At 45.9% G+C, this 22,856-nt stretch overlaps 3 protein-coding genes across 4 annotated transcripts; 2 read left to right on the top strand and 1 right to left on the bottom strand.

The window, feature by feature from the left end:
• Positions 1–195: 195 nt before the first annotated feature.
• polr2d (RNA polymerase II subunit D) lies at positions 196–7,511 on the top strand. Its single transcript, XM_083637192.1, has 4 exons — positions 196–523; positions 4,691–4,871; positions 5,686–5,781; positions 6,202–7,511. Exons 1-4 carry the CDS (start codon positions 439–441, stop codon positions 6,278–6,280), a joined length of 441 nt encoding a protein of 146 aa, XP_083493318.1. The 5' UTR covers positions 196–438; the 3' UTR covers positions 6,281–7,511.
• A 1,778-nt stretch (positions 7,512–9,289) lies between these two features.
• Positions 9,290–11,704, bottom strand: LOC310776963 (dual specificity protein phosphatase 14; the record flags this gene model as incomplete). Its single annotated transcript, XM_083637191.1, has 3 exons — positions 9,290–9,886; positions 11,142–11,332; positions 11,588–11,704. 3 exons carry the CDS (start codon positions 11,702–11,704, stop codon positions 9,676–9,678), a joined length of 519 nt encoding a protein of 172 aa, XP_083493317.1. The 3' UTR covers positions 9,290–9,675.
• A 3,502-nt stretch (positions 11,705–15,206) lies between these two features.
• Positions 15,207–20,896, top strand: LOC310777053 (uncharacterized protein). Of its 2 annotated transcripts, none has more exons than XM_083637306.1 (7): positions 15,207–15,290; positions 16,462–16,520; positions 17,285–17,737; positions 18,833–19,088; positions 19,332–19,408; positions 19,527–19,784; positions 20,436–20,896. In XM_083637306.1, exons 2-7 carry the CDS (start codon positions 16,476–16,478, stop codon positions 20,679–20,681), a joined length of 1,335 nt encoding a protein of 444 aa, XP_083493432.1. In that variant the 5' UTR covers positions 15,207–15,290; positions 16,462–16,475; the 3' UTR covers positions 20,682–20,896. The 2 variants fall into 2 exon arrangements, with proteins under 2 accessions (XP_083493432.1, XP_083493433.1); XM_083637307.1 differs by lacking the exon at positions 15,207–15,290 and adding an exon at positions 16,014–16,127.
• Positions 20,897–22,856: the final 1,960 nt, after the last annotated feature.

A 22,856-nucleotide genomic window follows, 5' to 3' on the forward strand; every position in this document is an offset into this window, starting at 1 on the left:
TATCTTAAAATCTTGAATGTTACGATTAAGTCAAAATTAACGTTACGATTGTCACATTTCAATTTAAACTGTTATGTTTATTTTAATTCTCCATTTCTCGCCTATGGGCGTGCCCTGTACTTATGGGGCGTGCTCTGTAGGGCGTGGTCTGTACTGGCTCCGGCCGGAGCTAGACCCTTCTCACTTGGAGAGTGATCCGCACTCCACAGTGTGTTGTTGTGTTGGTGAAACCAAAACACGGTTGAAGGTGTTTACGTTACAGGGCGGTGTTGTTGCTGTGCGCCAGAGTGTCTCAGCATCCCCAGTCACTTTTCTGTCATTCACCTTTTAACTAGCCGGACAGCTAACTGTTTGCTTGTTGTAAGCTAAGTTAAGCTAACCGTTAGCTTGTTAGCTAACTGTTAGCTTGTTGCTAGCTGTTATCTTGTTGCTCCTGTCATGGCGGCTGGTGGAGGCGGTGCAGCACCACCTCATCATGTTGGTGATGTGGAGGAAGATGCTTCGCAGCTGCTCTTCCCTAAAGGTAAGATAACCTTACTTCTCTCGGTCATCTTACCAGGCTATCAGTCATCTGCTTCTGTATTGAACTGAACTAGCACTCGTTAATTCCGTATGGTATGCGCAAAAGGCGACAAGGACCACCAGGGGTCCGTCCTTGAGGCGGTACCAGGGGCTCCCCGGTCCCCTAGAAGAGCCTGGTGACGCGAGGTTACCGGTCCCCAGCAAACTGATGAACTTCAACACTTTAATGCTACGAAGAAGACGTGAACACAGTTAAAGAACGTAGCAGAATCTGAATCTGATCTAACAATAACAAAGAGGCCACCTGGCTGGCACTAACAGTGTTTTATGTGGTCAGATTGCAATTGGATAGATTCCACATTGTATTGATGTATTGATTACATTTACACCTGATATTAATGTGTGTCTCTAATCTAGTGTCCACATTGGGATCGAATTGCGAGCGATCATCACATACTGTAATTTCGACGAATGTCGAAATATGTTTTTTCCCCGTATGTTTTGTTTTAGTGTGTCTGAGCCTGTTTGTTTGTCTTGTTCGTATGTAATATATATATATATGTTCTATCCGGTCATGGGGCACAGGACATTACATCATCACAGGATAACAGCCAATCGGCTGGCTCAGATCTGTTCAAATCTGAGCCAGCCAATCGCGTTGTCCTGGCTGTTTGGGACGTGTATAAAAGGCAACCGCTGACCGGGGTGGGTGGGGGGAACCAGAGGAGAGGGGGAGAGAAGAGGAGTGGGGAGGGGAGAGGAGGGGAGAGGAGGGGGGAGGAGACGGATAGTGCAGCAACAGTCAGCAGCCATGATAGCACAGCCAGTCGGGGGGAGGAAGTCCATATATGGTCCAACCGGTCATGGGACACAGGACATTACATCATCACAGGATAACAGCCAATCGGCTGGCTCAGATCTGTTCAAATCTGAGCCAGCCAATCGCGTTGTCCTGGCTGTTTGGGACGTGTATAAAAGGCAACCGCTGACCGGGGTGGGTGGGGGGAACCAGAGGAGAGGGGGAGAGAAGAGGAGTGGAGAGGGGAGAAGAGGAGAGGAGGGGAGAGGAGGGGGGAGGAGACAGACAGTGCAGCAACAGTCAGCAGCCATGATAGCACAGCCAGTCGGGGGGAGGAAGTCCATATATGGTCCATCCGGTCATGGGGCACAGGACATTACGTCATCACAGGATAACAGCCAATCGGCTGGCTCAGATCTGTTCAAATCTGAGCCAGCCAATCGCGTTGTCTTGGCTGTTTGGGACGTGTATAAAAGGCAACCGCTGACCGGGGTGGGTGGGGGGAACCAGAGGAGAAGGGGAGAGAAGAGGAGTGGAGAGGGGAGAGGAGGAGGGGAGGGGGGGGGAGGATGGGAGAGGAGGGGAGAGGAGAGGGGGAGGAGGAGGGGAGAAGAGGAGAGGAGGGGGGAGGAGACGGATAGTGCAGCAACAGTCAGCAGCCATGATAGCACAGCCAGTCGGGGGGAGGAAGTCCATATATGGTCCAACCGGTCATGGGACACAGGACATTACATCATCACAGGATAACAGCCAATCGGCTGGCTCAGATCTGTTCAAATCTGAGCCAGCCAATCGCGTTGTCCTGGCTGTTTGGGACGTGTATAAAAGGCAACCGCTGACCGGGGTGGGGGGAACCAGAGGAGAGGGGGAGAGAAGAGGAGTGGAGAGGGGAGAAGAGGAGGGGAGGGGGGGGAGGATGGGAGAGGAGGAGAGGGGGAGAAGAGAGGAGGGGAGAAGAGGGGAGGAGACGGATAGTGCAGCAACAGTCAGCAGCCATGATAGCACAGCCAGTCGGGGGGAGGAAGTCCATATATGGTCCATCCGGTCATGGGACACAGGACATTACATCATCACAGGATAACAGCCAATCGGCTGGCTCAGATCTGTTCAAATCTGAGCCAGCCAATCGCGTTGTCCTGGCTGTTTGGGACGTGTATAAAAGGCAACCGCTGACCGGGGTGGGTGGGGGGAACCAGAGGAGAGGGGGAGCGAAGAGGAGGGGAGGGGGGGAGAAGAGGAGAGGAGGGGAGGGGGGAGAAGAGAGGAGGCGAGAGGGGGAGAGGAGGGGGGAGGAGACGGATAGTGCAGCAACAGTCAGCAGCCATGATAGCACAGCCAGTCGGGGGGGGGGAAGTCCATATATGGTCCATCTGGTCATGGGGCACAGGACATTACATCATCACAGGATAACAGCCAATCGGCTGGCTCAGATCTGTTCAAATCTGAGCCAGCCAATCGCGTTGTCCTGGCTGTTTGGGACGTGTATAAAAGGCAACCGCTGACCGGGGTGGGTGGGGGGAACCAGAGGAGAGGGGGAGAGAAGAGGAGGAGGAGATGGGAGAGGAGGAGGGGAGGGGGGGGGGAGGATGGGAGAGGAGGGGAGAGGAGAAGAGAGAGGGGGAGAAGAGGAGGGGAGGGGGGGGAGAAGAGAGGAGGGGAGAAGAGGAGGGGAGAGGGGGAGAGGAGGGGGGAGGAGACGGATAGTGCAGCAACAGTCAGCAGCCATGATAGCACAGCCAGTCGGGGGGAGGAAGTCCATATATGGTCCATCCGGTCATGGAGCACAGGACATTACGTCATCACAGGATAACAGCCAATCGGCTGGCTCAGATCTGTTCAAATCTGAGCCAGCCAATCGCGTTGTCCTGGCTGTTTGGGACGTGTATAAAAGGCAACCGCTGACCGGGGTGGGTGGGGGGAACCAGAGGAGAGGGGGAGAGAAGAGGAGTGGAGAGGGGAGGGGAGAAGAGGAGAGGAGGGGGGAGGAGACGGATAGTGCAGCAACAGTCAGCAGCCTTGATAGCACAGCCAGTCGGGGGGAGGAAGTCCATATATCAGTGTTTCCCATACATAAAGGAATTTGTGGCGGGCCGCCACAATAATATTTTGACCGCCACAATAAGATGTTGAGCAAAAAAAAAAAAAAAAAAATTTTTTTTTTTACAGTGCCCCTGAACGCAAGATATCCGCTGAATAAGTGTCCAATAAATGTTCATGTCATTCTGGCCAATACTTCTGTTATAGCATTTCAGTCTGGAATATGGAATATCTTTCAATAATCTATGATTTAGCTGCTAAATTGTCAAATACCGCCATCTGCTCGCTTTATGCAGTTATGTATGTACTTATTAACCTAACTAACTTAACCTAACTAACTATCCGGTGTGCACAACACTGTCAGCCTAAACTCCGGCTGACACCCCAAAATCCTACAATCCGCTACAGAAAAATGTATATTGTTTGTTTATTAACTGGCCCCTCGCCTTCTATCATTTCACGAAAGTGGCAAAGCAAGTTGAGTATCCCTGACCTATAGGGAGAAATTTAGTTTGTCATTGTAAACCCACAGCACAGTAATGATGACATGTTCTTCATAGATCTAGCCTTTTAATTTTGCTCTAAGCTTTCTCAAAGTACACCAAATTCATGCATTTTACTTTAAAATGTTTCAAAAAATCTTGCAGGGGGGCATGCCCCCGCACCCCCCTAGGGGGTCTGCGGTCCCCCACCACAAATTCTCCAAATCCTGTGGGAAACACTGAATATATATATATATATATATATATATATATATATATATATATATATATATATATATATATATATATATATATATTTTCTTCCATTAGTCGATTTTATATATATATATATATATATATATATATATATATATATATATATATATATATATATATATATATATATATATATATATAAATAAAATCGACTAATGGAAGAAAATAATCATTAGATTGATAGAAAAATAATCGTTAGGTGCAGCCCTAATTACAAACAGCCAATAGTAGGTCTGCTCTGATTGGATCGAGCACCAATAACGATCGGTGGATATTGCTAATGACACAAAACACTGCAATTAACAGATAATGCAAACCCTGGATTGGAGCATCCTCAGCCAATAATACTATGGAGGTTAAAGAAAGGTCAGAGGTCACAGCAGTCAGGCAATAGATGGAACAAATGGAGAAGTGCAGCAGAGGAAAAGGCAGCAAAAGGTTTGGTTTTTCTTTTCGGAGGTTTGGCTAACAAACCGCTCTCTGTTTCTCTCTGTCTCTGTCTCTTTCTCCCCTCTCTCTCCCTTCCCCCTCTGTCTCTCTCTCTCCCTCCCCCCCCCCCCCCCCCCCCCTGCAGAGTTTGAGAATTCGGAGACGTTGCTGAACTCAGAGGTGCACATGCTGCTGGAGCACCGTAAGCAGCAGAACGAGAGCGCCGAGGACGAGCAGGAGCTGTCTGAGGTCTTCATGAAGACGCTGAACTACACGGCCCGCTTCAGCCGCTTCAAGAACAGAGAGACCATCGCTGCTGTGCGCAGGTAAGACCTGAACTTCAGGGTCTGCTTCAAGAACAGAGAGACCATCGCTGCTGTGCGCAGGTAAGACCCCTGACACATAGAGCCCATGATCGGGCGTTGGCCATGTCTGGGCTGTCGGTGGGCGTCTGTCGCCCCCCTGGTCTTTGTGGTGTGTCTCGCACCGTTGGCTCTAGTCGGTCTTGTCAGCAGCTTTTCAGGCCATTCAACATGTTGAATCGGCATCTGGCTGGTGAGAGAAATCACTGATTCAATCAATTGGCTGCTGAGCTGGTAGGGAAGCATTGCACGAGAAGAGAGGGAGGGATGCAAGCCATCTGTCAAACTCCTGAAGTGCAGATGACACATCGGGCATCGGCCTCATCCGAGAGGGCGACGAGTCTTTATACAGATGGCAGGTTGAACAGCTGGGGCCCGTTGCATAAAACATCTTAAGTTAAGATTTTCCTTAAAGTCAAGGTTAAGGTGTCCATAAAATCGAATCTGTTGCACAAAACACCCTTACTGTAAGTATTCTCCTTAAGGTGAAACATTTTAAGGAAACAGGAAAAGACTTAAGGGTGTTTTGTGCAACCAATTTTATTTGATGGAAACCTTAACTCGGACTTTAAGGAAAATCTTAAATTAAGGTGTTTTGTGCTAACTGGCCCTTTGGTGATTAACATTAATTTGATTAGTTAATGTGATTTTTGTATACACCATAGCTAGCATGATGAATGTTGATATTGAGGTAAAATAATTCTTTATTTTTTACATTTATTGTGATATTGAGTTCAGCCCTGTTGGACTAACATGTTGCCTCTCTGTGTCCCCTCAGTCTCCTCCTGCAGAAGAAGCTCCATAAGTTTGAGTTGGCCAGTTTGGCCAATCTGTGTCCCGAGGCGGCGGAGGAGGCCAAGGCCCTGATCCCCAGGTAGGTCTGGTCCTCCAGCTCACACCGCGACACACAAACCACACCCGACCATAGGGCTTTTCCATAGTCACCTTTAGCCGCACCAAGCCATTTCGGTTTCAATGACATCTTTTCCTGTGCCGAGCCGCGCTCGAGATGGACCTATTCCGGAGTGGGGCCAAAGCGCGCCGGACCCCTGCCTCCAAGCCAATGGGCTAGGTCTGGGTTTTTCAGAGGAAGTCACGGAAGTAATCCCGTGATTGTGTGCGGTGCTTTTATAGACAAGTGGCGGGAGGGATGTTGGTTGGCGTTTACTTTTCCAAACAGCACACACTGTGTCGGTGGTGCATCAGATGAGTTGAAGTCAGTTTTCTAGCTGTGCTTGTATAGCAAATCTCACAATTGTGTGTGTGTGTGTGTGTGTGTGCGTGTGTGTTTCAGTCTGGAGGGCCGCTTTGAGGACGAGGAGCTGCAGCAGATCCTGGACGACATCCAGACCAAGAGGAGCTTCCAGTACTGAGAGGACAGCTGAGGCCCGGCCATCACACCAACTCCCCCCACTGAGGCCAGGCCATCACACCACTGAGGCCAGGCCGTCACACCAACTCCCCCCACGGAGGCCAGGCCGTCATACCGCACTGCTGCTCAAACTACGGCTCGGGACCCCCAAACCGCCTACAGTGGCTCGCTAGCTTGTTCCGATGGGACACCACACAGCGAGGCCTGCTCGGGACAGTCTATTTCCTGATGACAAGGGGAGGGGGGGGGATGATGACATGATCAGAGCCCTGGGTTGATGACATCACTGTCCTCTCCTCTGAATCTCCAGTTTCCCAGGTGCCCTGAACGCCTCTTGACCACAGGCTCTGTCTGTTCGTTACAAAACTAAAGTGAGCTGGTCTTCATCATTGTACAGTTTAAAGCAGCTACGAGCAACTTTTTCGATTGTTATTAAACAGTATAAATGTAATATCAATGCATCACATCTTACCTCTAATAGTCGACGAGAGCAACGCAGAGTAGTCTCGCTTGAACCCCGAGTGAATCGGCCAGTGTTAGTGTGTCTGTAGCCAGGGCAGATCAGGAAGTGAAATGAAACGGTTTGCAGCAGCCACTTCGGCCATAACCACAAAATAACTTCCAAAAACCTGTTAGAATATAACGAGAGATGTTCCCGCGAGTATGCGTGGCGTTCACATTGTTTATGTTATGTTGCTAGGCAGCGCAAACGGCGTTGGAAGGCAGCTGCGTTTCACTTCCTTGTTTCACTTCCGCGTTTCACTTCCGGGTTACCCGGTCCGGTCGCTCTAGAGCCCCCTGTTGGCGCGAGTTTAGACAGACTATAGACTTAATAATCACCTAAGGGAGCAATCTCAGATACACACGGCTTTGGTCTCGTCGACTATTAGAGGTAAGATGTGATGCATTGATATTAAATTTATACTGTTTAATAACAATCGAAAAAGTTGCTCGTAGCTGCTTTAACATTCCCTCTAGTTTTACAATAAACGACATCGTGTTTTTTATTTCATGTATTTTATTCAATCTTTGTGGGAAATATCAGGAGAAACCTGCTGTAGGTACAGATTGAGTGAGGAGTTTCTCTGTAGACTGGTGGTAATTTGTTTGAATTGAAGCTGTTGATATAGCTAATATTTTTCTAACAATATTCATTAGTTCACTTGTTTCTCATGTCAAAATTCCAAGTATTCATTGGCCCAATCCAAATGTTCAGACTTCACCACGCTTCACTGATGTAAAGCTGCTGTAAGTGATACAGTATATATTCTTGTTAAGATGAGCATTAAACAGGGTTGCCACGGTCATGCAAAACCTGCTGCACGTTGGAGGAGAAAAATGGATTTCAACGAACGGAGCAGCAAACCTTGTATCAAAATACTCAGCCGGGTAGCTTCGAGGGTCGCTCTCTCGGCTAAACTGAACAGCTTGGTAACTTTTGGACAGAAGAAAAAGCCAGTAGTTTGTGGATATTACTGGCCTTTTTTAGCCAATCTAAAAGGGGGTTCAGTATAAAGAGGTGTGTCCTATATTTGTCCAGTGTAGGAATAATTGATGGTATTGATTCAGTCACCGCCTTACATGACATGGATCCTTGAAAAGTTTTGAAAATGTGTGAGAACCCTGTAAATAGCATTCAGACGGCAACCAATGATATACAACATCATCAGTCACATGGGTCTCCCAGTCCCTCTGCTTTGCGGTAAACAGAAGAGAAACTTTTCTGGTATCCAATCCCACTTTATCCAATCAGAGAGAACGCCACAAGGAGGATTGAGTCAACATGGTTCTCATTTCCAAGTAATCAAATACTGAGGCTTTGAGGTGGTGTTATGGACCGGATCACCAACCCAAAGCCTCAGTATTTGACTACTTTGGAATCAGAATCACTTACAGCACCTACCCACTGCAATTCATAGCAATACGGACGTTATAGTTTTTGCCATTTCGGAACAAAACAAAACGTATTATGAATGTGTAAGACAATGACTTTATTAAAACATCACTTGAATCATGTAGGCTAGAAATAATAAATAACATGACAGAACAATTTCGAGGTACAGGCCATCGAGATAAGCAACATGCATTTTGTTATGCCTGTCTATCAGAGCCTTGTAGTCTCTGGCTCTCAGAGTTGACGTGATACCACTGAAGTCCACCAGGGGTCAGTCAGTCCAGACTGAGGGAGGACGTTGGACAAGCCAGAGTTTCCCCCAGACTGCTCTTCTTGTCAGGGTGGTAAAGCCTCCTTGGACAATAACACTCTCCACTGAAACCCAAAATAGCCTACTGATAATTATATGTATATATACTCCTATATATATGTATATATATATACGCCTCCTGACCAAGACGCTACAAACCAGCTGGGTTTACAGCGACCGACATCCTGCATTGTCTGCCTGGTTCTATTTCAGATTATGTCAGTCAAAGCAGCAGTTTGTCTCCTCACAGTTTTTAATGTAATAAAAACTATCAGTTCCTGAGATATCGCGTTAATGAGCTAGAAAATGGCATTCGTGAGGTCACAGTGACATAGAAACTTTGACCACCAAAATCTAATCAGTTCATCCTTGAGTCCAAGTGGACGATTGAGGCAAATTTGATTAAATTCCGTCAAGGTGTTCCTGAGATATCGCGGTAACGAGCTTGGAAATGGCGTTCGTGAGGTCACAGTGACCTTGAGCTTTGACCGCCAAAATCTAACCAGTTCATCCTTGAGTACAAATCGACGTTTGAGACAAATTGAATGAAATTCCGTCAAGGCGTTCCTCAGATATCGCGTTAACGAACATCGGATGGGCGGACAACCCAAAAACCATAATGCCTCTGACCTCTGACCTGGCTATCGCCGGCGGTGCCTTTTACACTTAGTGCTAACATCCTTCAGGACTCATTCCTGCAGGACTCTATAAATCTGTCCTAGTGTTATCAGCTTGTCATGTTTTCTAGTCCATCACAGTTTGGGTAGATTTCTAGTAGGCGGGAGACGATACATCATGATATCGTATTATGTATCCATGCAAAGTAAAAATATCGATATATATCGTCATCTTTAAGATACGCCTTGTAAATCCAAGGTGATTATATGCATGGCTTATGTTCATATTGATTATTGATGGTTTTTAATTTAAATGTCTGGAAGAGCTCAGAAATAAAATTGTCATATCATATTTATCTGCTTTGTGATTGTGTTTAAATGGGCATATGATATCGTCTCATATCGATCGCATGCCCCTGAATTGAATTGAATCGAATTGAAATTGTATCGTGGCAGCCTTTGTGATATTAGCAAATATCGTATGGTTGTCCAAATAATCGATATAATATCGTATCGTGATGAAACTGGTGATTCCCACAATCCCACCCCTAATGTGATGTCTAGTGGGGCGTTCCTCAGACGTTGAGGCAGTACGCGGCGCCGTCCTCGGCGTCCAGGGCCTCAGGCAGCACTCCGCACGACGTCACGACCATCCTCACGCTGCTCCGCCCCCGCAGCGCCCGCTCGTATGCCATCAGCTGCCTCCAGAAGCCCGCGTTGGGTCGCACGAATGGCCGCTTCTCTAGGATCCGCTCGTACGCCTGGCGGAGGGTGACGCCTTCGTACCTGCAACCAAGAAGGAACAGCGGATCAAATGAAAACCCGATGGTGGTATGGTTGGTATGGTATTATCGATGGTGTACCGGAATTTGAATGTCGCGGGTCCCTAGACTTTTGTGACGTCAAAATGGGGTCACGAGCAAAAAAAGGTTGGGAACCCCTGATCCCTGATTCCTGAATCCAAGTACCCCCTTTACACAACTACATTTTGCTTAGAAAACTGCTGCGTGCTGTATACTTAAGCAATATAGCATGAGAGCCAGTGTGTTGTGGCAAACAACACACTGGCCTGCGGCCTCGTGGGATAACAGCTGAGCAGCGGGATATATGCCACAACACACGCAGCTCGAGTGCTATATTGCTTTTATAAAACGGTTTCCAAGTATGATAATATAATAATAATAATAATAATACTATAAGTCCGACTGGCATGGCATTCTGGTACAGTCAGTTGAAACACTACTGTAAGGCGGGACCGCAAGAACGTGCGGGTGATTTGATTGGATCGTTCTGGAGACTGAAGTTGACATTGGCCAATCCTGGCGCTTGCTGAGAAGCTGAGAGCTTTCTGGAAAGCCCGACACGCAGCTCGAGCGCAGCGCTGCATTCTCAGCGCTTGCTGAGAAGCTGAGAGCTTTCTGCAAAGCCCGACACCAACTAACGTTACGGGGTTAAATGCGGGGTTAACAGCCTTTTTTTTGCAAAGAAGACATTAGCCCGCGTCTATTCTTGTACAAAACATGATTTTCTGCGAAGTATTAGTAAAGTTATAAGCGAAGATCGATTCACAAGGATCTGACAGCTGTCTCCGCCATTTGTTTTTTCTACATTGTCATTTGAGGTAACCAAAGCCTTTTAGTAAGAGAGTTGCCATGGCAACTCATAACCCATGGCCATGGGTTATTGGAGTGGGTTACGGGATTTATACAATGGCTGTGAACCAATCAGATTGCTTGATTTGAGAGAGCCGTTTTATAAATTATAATAACATATTTATTTATTTATACTCCAGTGCAAATATGCAATAATATATCTATTCCAGTGTAAACGTAGCACACTTACCCTGGCACAAACCTCCACTGTATATTTTGTAAAGATGTATTCTGTTCTTCTTATTCTCTATTTAGTACTTGTTTTCTTTTGCCTGTGATATTGCTGCTGAGTTGGATCTTGCCGTTTCGTCTCACGGTCTCCTAACTGCACTAACGAGGCGTAGCACTCCTAGTTTGGTCGTATCATTGTGACAATCCATCTCTGATACCTCATCAGGTAGGCCATGACCAGGGCAGGGGAGCGGCTGCGGCCGGCTGTGCAGTGGACCAGAGTTTTCCCCGAGCGGTTCCCGGCAATCCGCTCGCCCACCGGGTCAAAGTAGCTGCTGAGGGGGGCATGGGGCCGGTCGGGCACGGGCACAGGCACCACCTCCACGCCAGGCGGGTGAGGGTAGCTCACCTACAAAATAAATACCTGCTCAGACATGTTATTTCACTTTATCTACTACGGGTACTTATCACACTGTGTATTATGCAATTTTATTATTGTTATCTTTGCTGGGTAGCTGTTACTATGTTTTTCTAACTTCATTGTGTGCATTCTGTATTTTCTATGTATTGCATGTTCATTTTGCTACTTGTTAATACATGTCTCAAGCACTTTATGACTTCTGTCTGTAAAAAGTGCAGTATAAATACTTTTTTACTTACTTACCTCCTGCCCACTGGCATTCACAATCAGACTGATGCCCCTGCTGGAGACCAAGCTGCGGTTCAGGGCCGCGTCCAGGCCGCTCAGGTACAGGCCAGGACCGATCTGCGACACGGACATGCTGAGGACCCACAGAGACTTAACTTAACTTAACTTAACACGGACATGCTGAGGACCCACAGAGACTTAACTTAACTTAACTTAACACGGACATGCTGAGGACCCACAGACTTAACTTAACTTAACACGGACATGCTGAGGACCCACAGAGACTTAACTTAACTTAACTTAACACGGACATGCTGAGGACCCACAGAGACTTAACTTAACTTAACGGACATGCTGAGGACCCACAGAGACTTAACTTTACTTAACACGGACATGCTGAGGACCCACAGAGACTTAACTTAACTTAACACGGACATGCTGAGGACCCACAGAGACTTGACTTAACACATACACGATGCTGAGGAGGACCCACATGAGACTAACTCAACACAGACATGCTGAGGACCCACATAGACTTAACTTAACACGGGCATGCTCAGAACCAACAGAGACTTGACTTAACACGGACACGATGCTGAGGACCCACAGAGACTTAACTTAACTTAACACGGACATGCTGAGGACCCACAGAGACTTAACTTAACACGGACATGCTGAGGACCCACAGAGACTTAACTTAACTTAACACGGACATGCTCAGAACCAACAGAGACTTGACTTAACACGGACACGATGCTAAGGAGGACCCACATGAGACTTAACTCAACACGGACATGCTCAGAACCAACAGAGACTTAACTCAACACGGACATGCTGAGGACAATGGTTCTCAACATGGGGTCCGGGGACCAGCAGGGGTCCTTGAGTGGGTTCCAGGGGGTCCCCAGCAAATTGACAACACAATATAAATATATAATTTACAAGTAGTTAACAAAAATATATCATGTAGGAGAATGACTATTTTGATCATAGTTTCTCTGTCATGTCTCTAACAACAACAAAAAACTGCGACAGTTCACACAACTTTAACAGGACACGCATATTCTGCTCTCACTCAGAATGTCAAAATATAAGCGATGGGATGTATAGTTTTTGAGATATTAACGTTTGTTTGGCACAACTCATACTAATAACTGCACGCCGATTCGTCCTATACAACTTCTCTATATGTTCATGTTTCTGTTTTGGGGTGATGAATCACCATAATTGTTGACTACACATTGATCTCCATGTACCAAAGAAATGAAAAGTTAAATATTCCTGTTTCCAAACCATGGAAAAGGTTGATGTCAGAAGTGGGATTCGAACCCACGCCCCCCTCCAGGAAGAAGATGACTTATTTGTACTGATCCATAGGTATTGATAAGATTTTACATATTACATGTTAGGTACATCACATAGCAGGCCCGCGGGAAGTAGGGGTGCTGCAGGTGCTGCAGCACCCCCTAGATTATTTCCCAAAAAAAAAATTTTTTTTTTTTTTTTTTTTACAAATGTAATTAAAAATATTTTGCAGTGCACTATGTTCCTTTCTTGTTTAAGAATGTTTCGGGAAATGAAAATGTAGCCTATTTAAATAGAATGATCAACAATAACAATCAAGGAAGTTACATGCTTGTAGGCTATAGAGAAGAAGAAGAAGCGCGCATGCACGCACATGTTGTGTTGAACCAACCAACAACCAATACGAATTGTTTAATCTGGCAATAAAGAAATGTGAACTTGACATGCTATTTTAATAGCCTACTCAAAAATGCACCTCCCACTATACAGCAAAGAGAGGAGTCAATGTTTCTTGATATATGCCATTCAGATCAGAATAGTTAGTCTAGTCATTAAGTTTGCTGATAATATTTCTGTCATGTTAAGTCTGTGTCATGTTAACTGGTGTATTCAGAGCAAATAGGGAGATATAGAGCATTATCATCATGCTATATATCTCCCTCTTTGCTCTGAATGAGTGAGAAAAGGAGAAAATACTGAATAATTACATCACAATAGTATCCTAATGTTAATTTAAAATGAGATATTCCTCTAAATATGGCAAAAAAATGTTAAAAAAAAAACGTCAATTTTTTTTCCGGCGGGGCCCTAGCGGGCCCCACCGAGAGTCCCTTCCTCCCAGCACCCCCTGCTTAACACGTTCATTGCCAACGACGTATTGATACGTCAAGCAGAATCCAACCGTTGACTGCCAGCGACGTATTGATACGTCAAAAAAATTGTTTTTTTTTTTTGACGGTGAGGCGTTGATCAATCCCTTTTACGTCTCCTATACAATTATTGGAGGTATTGAATGTGTATAATCTATTTTACCGACCCACTAAGTGTTGACAGACCCCCCCAGACGAGCGAAATCAAAGAAAAAACTGCCGCGGGAGCAAGCCATTCAAGGAAATGGCGAGGCGATTTTACAGTAATCCATTCCAGACTTGTCTTGCCCGAGAGCGGCCGCGCAGGCAGCAGCACACAGAGAGCGGAGAGCGATTTGCAAAATAGATTATAGGTGAAACACACTTTGAAACACCTCAGAAAGGCCAGAATCAACATCTGCCCATCGCCCACGCATTCCCCGGCCCATCTTGACTCGCACAAGGAGCGTCCGCACGCAGGCAAGCAGGCAGGCAGGCACGCAGGCAGGCAGGCAGGCAGCAGCAACGCGCTTCTGACACGCCCGCTGTAGAGCCAGGAGGAAGGAGGAGAAGACACACGGAGGGAGGAGTTTGAATGAGAGGGGTGTTTCCTGTTGTTATGGAGGAAATTACTGTTCAAAACTATTGTTTAGAATGTCTGACGGTCTTACTGATGCCAAAAATGAATGGTTAAAGTGACTGTTCTATCGAATTTCACAAAAAGCCATTTATCTCTGAATAAATTTCCTGACGCTGAAACCATGCTGTACTCAACGGCTAATATCTACATAACTACTAACTCTACAAACTAACTCTTTTAGACAGAGAAAGCACACATTCTATTAGTACTTTTCTGAACTTTGTGTTCACAAAGTCCAACCAGAAAATTATGCTCGGCTCTTGTAAAATGAGCCAGAATCCTCAAAAAAAGGCCTGGCAGAAGCTACCTACAGTAAAAAAAAAAACGGCTGGCAGTCAATGTGTTAAAATGACTTCCAGCGGCCCTGTCACATAGCCTACTGACACAAATTAGATCTGTTAAAAGCAGACGTGTCTGATCTGTTTACACATTTATTTTTCTCCCTTATTTTTTAATGTGATTCAAACGAAGCACTAAACTGTACAACATGGCGTCCGCCTCCACGGTGGTTTCACGTTAGGCTTTTAGTGTTCGATTCTGACTGAAATATTCTGTGACATTTTACCAGAAGAGCTTAGAGATTTTAGACTCTAAATCTTAGAGGCTGTAAAGAGTTGATTTAGCATAAAACTGGACTGAGTCACAGGTTAACGCTATTCAGATTGAATCATCAATGTAGCCTAAATCAGAGATTATTCAGATTAAACAAAGATTAATTGTACATGTGATCTGTGATCTCTGCAAGCATCAGAGGAAAGGCGGAGTGTAGACATGTCAGGGACATGCCCGTTCACTCACACGAGAGGGAGAGAGGTGTCATGGGATTGTGATGAGTCATGACATTTTAAATAGTTCACTTTGCTTCAGTCAGACAGACAGGCTCTCTTAACACTGCTGAATACACTGCACAGCTACAACACACAGAGTAAGTATAACATGACCGTATGCTCTGTTTTCAGTCAAACGCATGCTGTTATCATTATCTTATTATGTTATATGTTCTGATCTTATTCTCTTATTAGTTTATCTATTATTAAATACAATCTAAACTTGCAGAATCGTGGTAACGTTACGCACTGCACTACTGCACTTTTGGCTGGAGGCTAAAAGTTGTGATTGTGTTGAATTCAGAGCTGCTTGTTGTGTTGTAAATTGGGCCGATATTCTGTTCAGCTAGCTATGCATTCTATTCTGACACAAATCTGAATGGAGTTTGGCCTGGAGCTGCTGGCGTTTATGATAGAGTACCGTAGAGTATCCGGTTTCTCGGCGGCCATGTTACCCCTGTCGTGTTATGATGTTATGATCAGTGTATAACGTGTCTTGACTCTGTTGTTATGATCTACTTGTTGCACAGACAACAACGAGCTTTCTCTCACCTTCACCTCCTCAGTCTCACAGGAGCGGAGTGTTTTGGACGGTGGGCGGCTGCGTGCCTCAAAAGTAGCAAGTCATCCGTCAGCCACGATAAATTAACTCACTTCCGGTAACAACTTTCAAAATAAAAGCTCTATAGAGAAGTCCGTGTCTCGTCATAGACGCTGTACTGGGGTAGCTGGTTGGGGGCGTGGACAGGGTGGGGAAAATCCCCCGTTCTCTCCATTCAGCATAGTTAGCATTTAGCTGCTAGCCGGGCCCAGCCTGTGCAGGCAGACAGGATCGGGGATTTAACCCCTGCAGTAAACGTACATCTGAACAGACGTCTATGTACCTGCTCTAGAATCCCCAATCCTGTAGTGTAGAGCCGCAGCACCGTCCTTTGGTGAGTCAGCCCATTGAGATGTTTTTTTTTACCACACTTGCGCGTCAGCCATAGTAACATTTTGTGGGTATTACCACTTCCCACACAGACTGACTGTAGCCTACCTATCGACTAATCAACGTGCCAAAGGCACACCCTCTTCTGGGTTCGGCATCCACACCAAGGGATTTAATCCGGCATTAATTTGTCCATAGACATTTAGTGAAATGCTTATGAAAATAGTTTTACTTGGTTAAACCAAGCGATTCAACTATATTTAGAATCAGGAGAGACCATAGAACATTTCACTCGGACCCAAACAAAAAAAAATCAACTGTTTTTGTTTGTCTCTCAGGATCCAGCAGCATCATGAGTCCAACTGGCAGCTCGCCCGGAGCACCACCCAGCAGCCAGGTAATGGACCATTCCTTATTTATGGAAGGGGTCACTGGAGGAAAATAGGGGAGGGTGATGCTATTTTAAAATGAGAACTGTTACTAATTTAAGTCCAGAAGAGGGTCTGATCAAATATATATTTATTTTATTTGATCTATTTATTTATTTCTGCTTTTCGGAATTCAGCAGCTGTACGCCCTCCTGGCCAAACTGTTTGGTATCATTTCTCATGAAAAAAGAAAAGCCTCAAAAAGCCATTCAGACGTTTTCAGGAAGAAGCAATTGTGCAGACCAATCAAATGAGTATAGAGTATATACTATGCACAGTCATACCGTACATGCATGCATGTACACACACCATGTATATACCCCATATACATACATACAAACACCCACATACAGCACACACCCATACTGTACATACAACCTGGACCCTATTTTCATATATTTTTTTAATAATAATAACTCAAATGTGAACAGAAATCTTTGAAATTGATGATTATTATTGAGTATTGACCAAGATCGCTTCAGTTGGCAGCCGATTTTCTCACATGCCCCTACTGCACTTTTTTCATCTCATAGAAACTGCCATCACATCGCAAAATCTGAACAGTAACAGTAGAATCATCTTCAAAAGAGCAGAAGCATCAACAACCAGCTCAACACTTGATTTAATAATTTCTCTACTGCCAAAAGACATTCCCAATATTAACTGCCCATATCTGCTGCTCATATGAATTTATGTAGAAGCCATTTGAGACATCCTTGCTTTCTGCTCCTAGGTACAGAGCAGGAAAGTGAAGGTTCGAGACCCCAACCCAGGACCTGGAGTCACAGCTACAGCTGTGACCCAGAAGATCCTCCTGCCTCAGGTCAGATACCACCCGAGCATCACACAGGCCGCTAAGACCACAAGCCAAACGCAGAAGACCACCAGCCAGACCCAGAAGATCAGACCAGCTGTCAGATACCACCCGAGCATCCTCACGCAGTCCGCTGGAGATGGAGGAAGAGCTAAGGCCATGAGTCAGACCCAGAGGACCAGACCTGATGTCAGGGACCCAAAACACACTGACGAGGGGAATCAGGATGAGAGCAACAGCAAGAGAGTTAGTCCTGTATCTGCTGTGAGACCACACCGGCAAAACCACAACGTTCCTGTCCAGAAACGGGTTCAGTTCACCGCTGCAGATCCAGACGCTCCTCAAACACCAGATCAGACTTCTCCAGAGGAGGTAGACTAGAATTACACACATTCCTTACTCAAGTAAAAGTGCAAATACTCATCTAAAATATACTCCAGCTCGGAGTATGAAGTGCTTTGAATGTGGGGAGATAACGTTAGTCACACAGGGCACACAGGCTGACTGCTGCTGACTGGGGAATATCTTAGTCCTTTAGGGCAGAGGTTCTCAAATGTTTTTCAGCCAAGGACCCCTTAAGATAGAAAATATACCGGGGACCCCCTCATTCTGATTTGTGATTTTGGGCTAAGCTTAATTGTTTCCACAGTAACGTGCTTGACTTTTAAATTTATAGGTTTGTTAGATTAGAATGTAATCCATGAACCATTTTAGATTTAAAGCATAAAATATTTTCGTGGAACTATGAAGCTTTTGCAAAAAAAAAATATATATATACCGGTAATAATAATAATAATAACAATTTCCTGAGAATCTTTCGCGGACCCCCTTGCAAAGTGCCACGGCCCCTGGGGGTCCCCGGACCCCCATTTGAGAACCACTGCTTTAGGGGGCCGACCCGGGTTCGAATCCGACCCAGGGTCATTTGCCGCATGTCATCCCCCCTCTCTCTCCCCACCCTTCCTGTCTGCCTACTGCCCTGTCAATTAAAGGCAAAAATACCAAAAAAAAGAAGAAAAAAGAAAGAAAGAAGGGGGTACAGTTCAAAACATAATTATCGTTTCAGCGCATGTATATCAAACCGAACTTATCAGGGTGACTTAGAAATCATATTTAAAGCTGGAAGGTCCAGGTTGTAAAAAACTGGAATTCTCTTTTAAGCAAGATTAGTCGTTTCGCCAACAAAATTGACAAAGGTAATTACATCTTTATTCATTTTGGTCAGTCGTACTGTGGGTGGGGGATCCCTGACTAATGCAATAAAAGGGTCTGGACTGATTTGTGTACAAATTATTTCTGATAATGTATCAAATATACTTTGAAACTTCACATCGACTTCAAATTTGGCTGGGTGGTTAATAACACATTTTTCTGTGGTGTGGCAAACTCAAAACAAATAAATTGCTTGGTTTCCAGGGACTTTAAGTATTTTTTGACTTTGTTACACCCCACCCCTGGATTTCTCAGCTGAATAAGAGTGGCCGTGCTGCGGACAGCACCACCCCCTTGCCGGAGGAGGTGCCCCTGGGCTTGGGCGTACCTCTGGAGCAGGGTGTGTTGGAGGAGGTGGAGCTCCAGACCCGCGGGCAGAGGGAGAACCCGGCCTGGTTCGCTTGGCGGCAGAACCGCATCACGGCGTCCGTCTCTCACCGCATCGCTCACTGCCGCTTCGTCAGCGGGATGAGCCACACACCCCCCGCCTCATACCTGGCCGCTATCACAGGTAGGCTCCGCCCCATCCTAACTGGTCACAGTTACAGTTAACTTAGGCCCTGCCCCTTTATAAAAAGTCACTATCACATGTATGTCCGAGTGATATCTTTCTTTTGGAACAAAAATCTTGCATGCCTTCTCTCGAAAACAATGGAACTGGATGGCACTGGTCTTGTGGTGCTCAAAACGCCAGAAAAATCCATCTAGCTAGCTGAAGTTGTGTTTTTGTAAAGAGGCTGTGTGGGTTGTGCAGGTGAGGGTCCAAGGGTCCAGACCCGAGCCATGAGCTGGGGCATCCAGAGAGAGGAGGAGGCTGTCCGCCGCTACCAGGTACACTCCACCTGCATCACACTACTGGTGTTACATTGTAACACTGTTTAGACTAGAGAAATGCTCCAGAAACAAACATGATGACCATGGATATGATGCTGGTTGTTATCCTGTGCAGGTGTTGAAGAGCCGGGCTCTGGGGCGGGGCGTGACAGTTCGGCCTTGTGGTCTGTTCATCGACCCCCGGCGCTCCTGGTTGGGTGCCAGTCCTGATGGCATCGTGACGGACAGCCGCACCGGCCAATGGCTGCTCTGCCTGGAGGTGAAGTGTCCTTACAAACACAGGGAGAGGAGAGTGGAGGAGGCCTGCAGGCTGGACCCCGCCTTCTGCCTGGAGATCCAGGAGGACGAGGGGGAGAGAGGGCAGCCTGTCAGGGTAAAGCACCAAACACTGTTTACATCAGCACCATGTCACCTCCAAACACTGTTTACATCAGCACCATGTCACCTCCAAACACTGTTTACATCAGTACCATGTCACCTCCAAACACTGTTTACATCAGCACCATGTCACCTCCAAACACTGTTTACATCAGCACCATGTCACCTCCAAACACTGTTTACACCAGCACCATGTCACCTCCAAACACTGTTTACACCAGCACCATGTCACCTCCAAACACTGTTTACACCAGCACCATGTCACCTCCAAACACTGTTTACATCAGCACCATGTCACCTCCAAACACTGTTTACATCAGCACCATGTCACCTCCAAACACTGTTTACATCAGCACCATGTCACCTCCAAACACTGTTTACATCAGCACCATGTCACCGACAAACACTGTTTACACCAGCACCATGTCACCTCCAAACACTGTTTACATCAGGACCACGTCACCTCCAAACACTGTTTACATCAGCACCATGTCACCTCCAAACACTGTTTACACCAGCACCATGTCACCTCCAAACACTGTTTACATCAGCACCATGTCACCGACAAACACTGTTTAAACCTCCATATTGCATTTTCATTCGTTTTTATTTTTAAGTGGTCTGACTCCTCCTTGTTGTCTCCTAGCCTCCAGTGTACCGCCTGAAACAGGCTCACATGTACTACACTCAGGTCCAGATGGAGATGGCAGTGAGCGGGCTGCAGCAGGCCGACCTGGCGCTGTTCACCCTGAAGGAGACAGTCATCGTCCCCGTGACCTTTGACCCGGAGTTCTGGGAGTGGACTGTGTCCAGGCTGGAGGTGTTCTACAGAGACGGCCTCCTGCCCCACCTCCGAGAGAGGGGAAGCCCCCACGGGAGGCCCGAGCTGTAGAGAGAGACTAGCTGTTTTTTTTCTGACTTCCCCCATATTTTCTCCCCAGTTGCACTTGGCCAATTTCCCCCTGCTGCCCCGGTCGCTGCTCCACTCTCTGCCGATCTGGGGAGAGCCGTAGACTAGCACCAACCAAACTGTTTCAATCTGCTTTTCAATACGCAAACGAAACCAAAACGAAAGCTTTCTGGTCAAAATAAAAAATGAACACTGTGTATCTGTTTGTTGTGCATACATGTATGTTACATCTCCAATGCTCTGTGATGTCCATATCAAATAAACTTAACCTAGACCAGAGTTTTCCCTGAGCGGTTCCCGGCGATCCGCTCGCCCACCGGGTCAAAGTAGCTGCTGAGGGGGGCATGGGGCCGGTCGGGCACGGGCACAGGCACCACCTCCACGCCAGGCGGGTGAGGGTAGCTCACCTACAAAATAAATACCTGTTCAGACATGTTATTTCACTTTATCTACTATGGGTACTTATCACACTGTGTATTATGCAATTTTATTATTGTTATCTTTGCTGGGTAGCTGTTACTATGTTTTTCTTACTTCATTCTGTGCATTCTGTATTTTCTATGTATTGCATGTTCATTTTGCTACTTGTTAATACATGTCTCAAGCACTTTATGACTTCTGTCTGTAAAAAGTGCAGTATCAGACTGATGCCCCTGCTGGAGACCAAGCTGCGGTTCAGGGCCGCGTCCAGGCCGCTCAGGTACAGGCCAGGACCGATCTGCGACACGGACATGCTGAGGACCCACAGAGACTTAAGTTAACACGGACATGCTGAGGACCCACAGAGACTTAACTTAACACGGACATGCTCAGAACCAACAGAGACTTAACTTAACACGGACATGCTGAGGACCCAGAGACTTAAAGGAACACTCCGCCCATTTTCAACCAGCTTTGTATCATTAGAACATCAGTAGTATATCAGAAAACTGTAAACTGTTTTGATGTCTGTCATTTAATTTGACAGTTATTGAGTGTTAAAGTGTGGACCAGTGACATCACTGGTCCACACTAACTCAAATTAATAACTCATTAACTCAAATCAACTCCCAATAACTGTCAAACTATTCATCATTCATCTAGTTTGACAGTTATTGAGAGTTGATTTGAGTTAATGAGTTATTAATTTGAGTTAGTGCGTTAAAGTGTGGACCAGTGATGTCATGCCGGACATGCTGAGGACCCAGAGACTTAACTTAACATGGACATGCTGAGGACCCACAGAGACTTGACTTAACACGGACATGCTCAGAACCAACAGAGACTTGACTTAACACGGACACGATGCTGAGGAGGACCCACATGAGACTTAACTCAACTTAACACGGACATGCTGAGGACCCACATGAGACTTAACTCAACACGGACACGATGCTGAGGACAATGGTTGTCAACATGGGGTCCGGGGACCAGCAGGGGTCCTTGAGTGGGTTCCAGGGGGTCCCCAGCAAATTGACACAACACAAATTACACAATATATCATTAACAAGTAGGCTAGCCTAGTTAACACAAATAGATCATGTAGGAGAATGACTATTTTGATCATAGTTTCTGTCATGTCTCTACCTACCTACAATAAACAGTCATAGAACTAATAGAAGTATATTCTGAGATTTAGGCCAGAGAGGCAAAATCTCATCAAATTGGGTCTGTGGCCTGAATGTGGACTACATTGCTGCTCAATTCAATGACTTGCTTTTAAAGTTTTGCAATCTTACATCACAGCCCTGCAGTTACTTGCTCAATGTTTTTTGTTTGTTGTTGTTTTTTTGCTGCTTATATGAGGGGTAAACAAACCGCGTCACTGGGTGGCAACGGCAATGGAACCCTATGGAGCGTGAGCTTTGGGAGACGTGAGCGTCTGACTCTAGCCGGCTGACTCTGTTTACATTTTAAAAACTGTGACAGTTCACACAACTTTAACACGACATGCATATTCTGCTCTCACTCAGAATGTCGAAATATAAGCGGTGTGATAGTTTTTGAGATATTAACGTTTGTTTAGCACAACTCGGGGTTCAGCATTTCTGGGGGGCAAGTGACGTCACGTTGATTCGTCCTATACAACTTCTCTTATGTTCATGTTTCTGTTTTGGGGTGATGAATCACCATAATTGTTGACTAACACATTGATCTCCATGTACCAAAGAAATAAAG

The sequence above is a fragment of the Poromitra crassiceps genome, assembly GCF_964638095.1.
Source record: "Poromitra crassiceps genome assembly, chromosome: 5".
Classification (NCBI taxonomy): Eukaryota; Metazoa; Chordata; class Actinopteri; order Beryciformes; family Melamphaidae; genus Poromitra; species Poromitra crassiceps.

Coding starts and splice junctions, on each gene's coding strand:
- polr2d (XM_083637192.1), top strand. CDS start 439: ATGGCGGCTGGTGGAGGCGGTGCAGCACCACCTCATCATGTTGGTGAT. Junction 524..4,690: donor GCAGCTGCTCTTCCCTAAAG/GTAAGATAACCT, acceptor CCCCCCCTGCAG/AGTTTGAGAATTCGGAGACG. Junction 4,872..5,685: donor ACCATCGCTGCTGTGCGCAG/GTAAGACCTGAA, acceptor GTGTCCCCTCAG/TCTCCTCCTGCAGAAGAAGC.
- LOC310777053 (XM_083637306.1), top strand. CDS start 16,476: ATGAGTCCAACTGGCAGCTCGCCCGGAGCACCACCCAGCAGCCAG. Junction 17,738..18,832: donor ATCAGACTTCTCCAGAGGAG/GTAGACTAGAAT, acceptor TGGATTTCTCAG/CTGAATAAGAGTGGCCGTGC. Junction 19,785..20,435: donor AGAGAGGGCAGCCTGTCAGG/GTAAAGCACCAA, acceptor GTTGTCTCCTAG/CCTCCAGTGTACCGCCTGAA.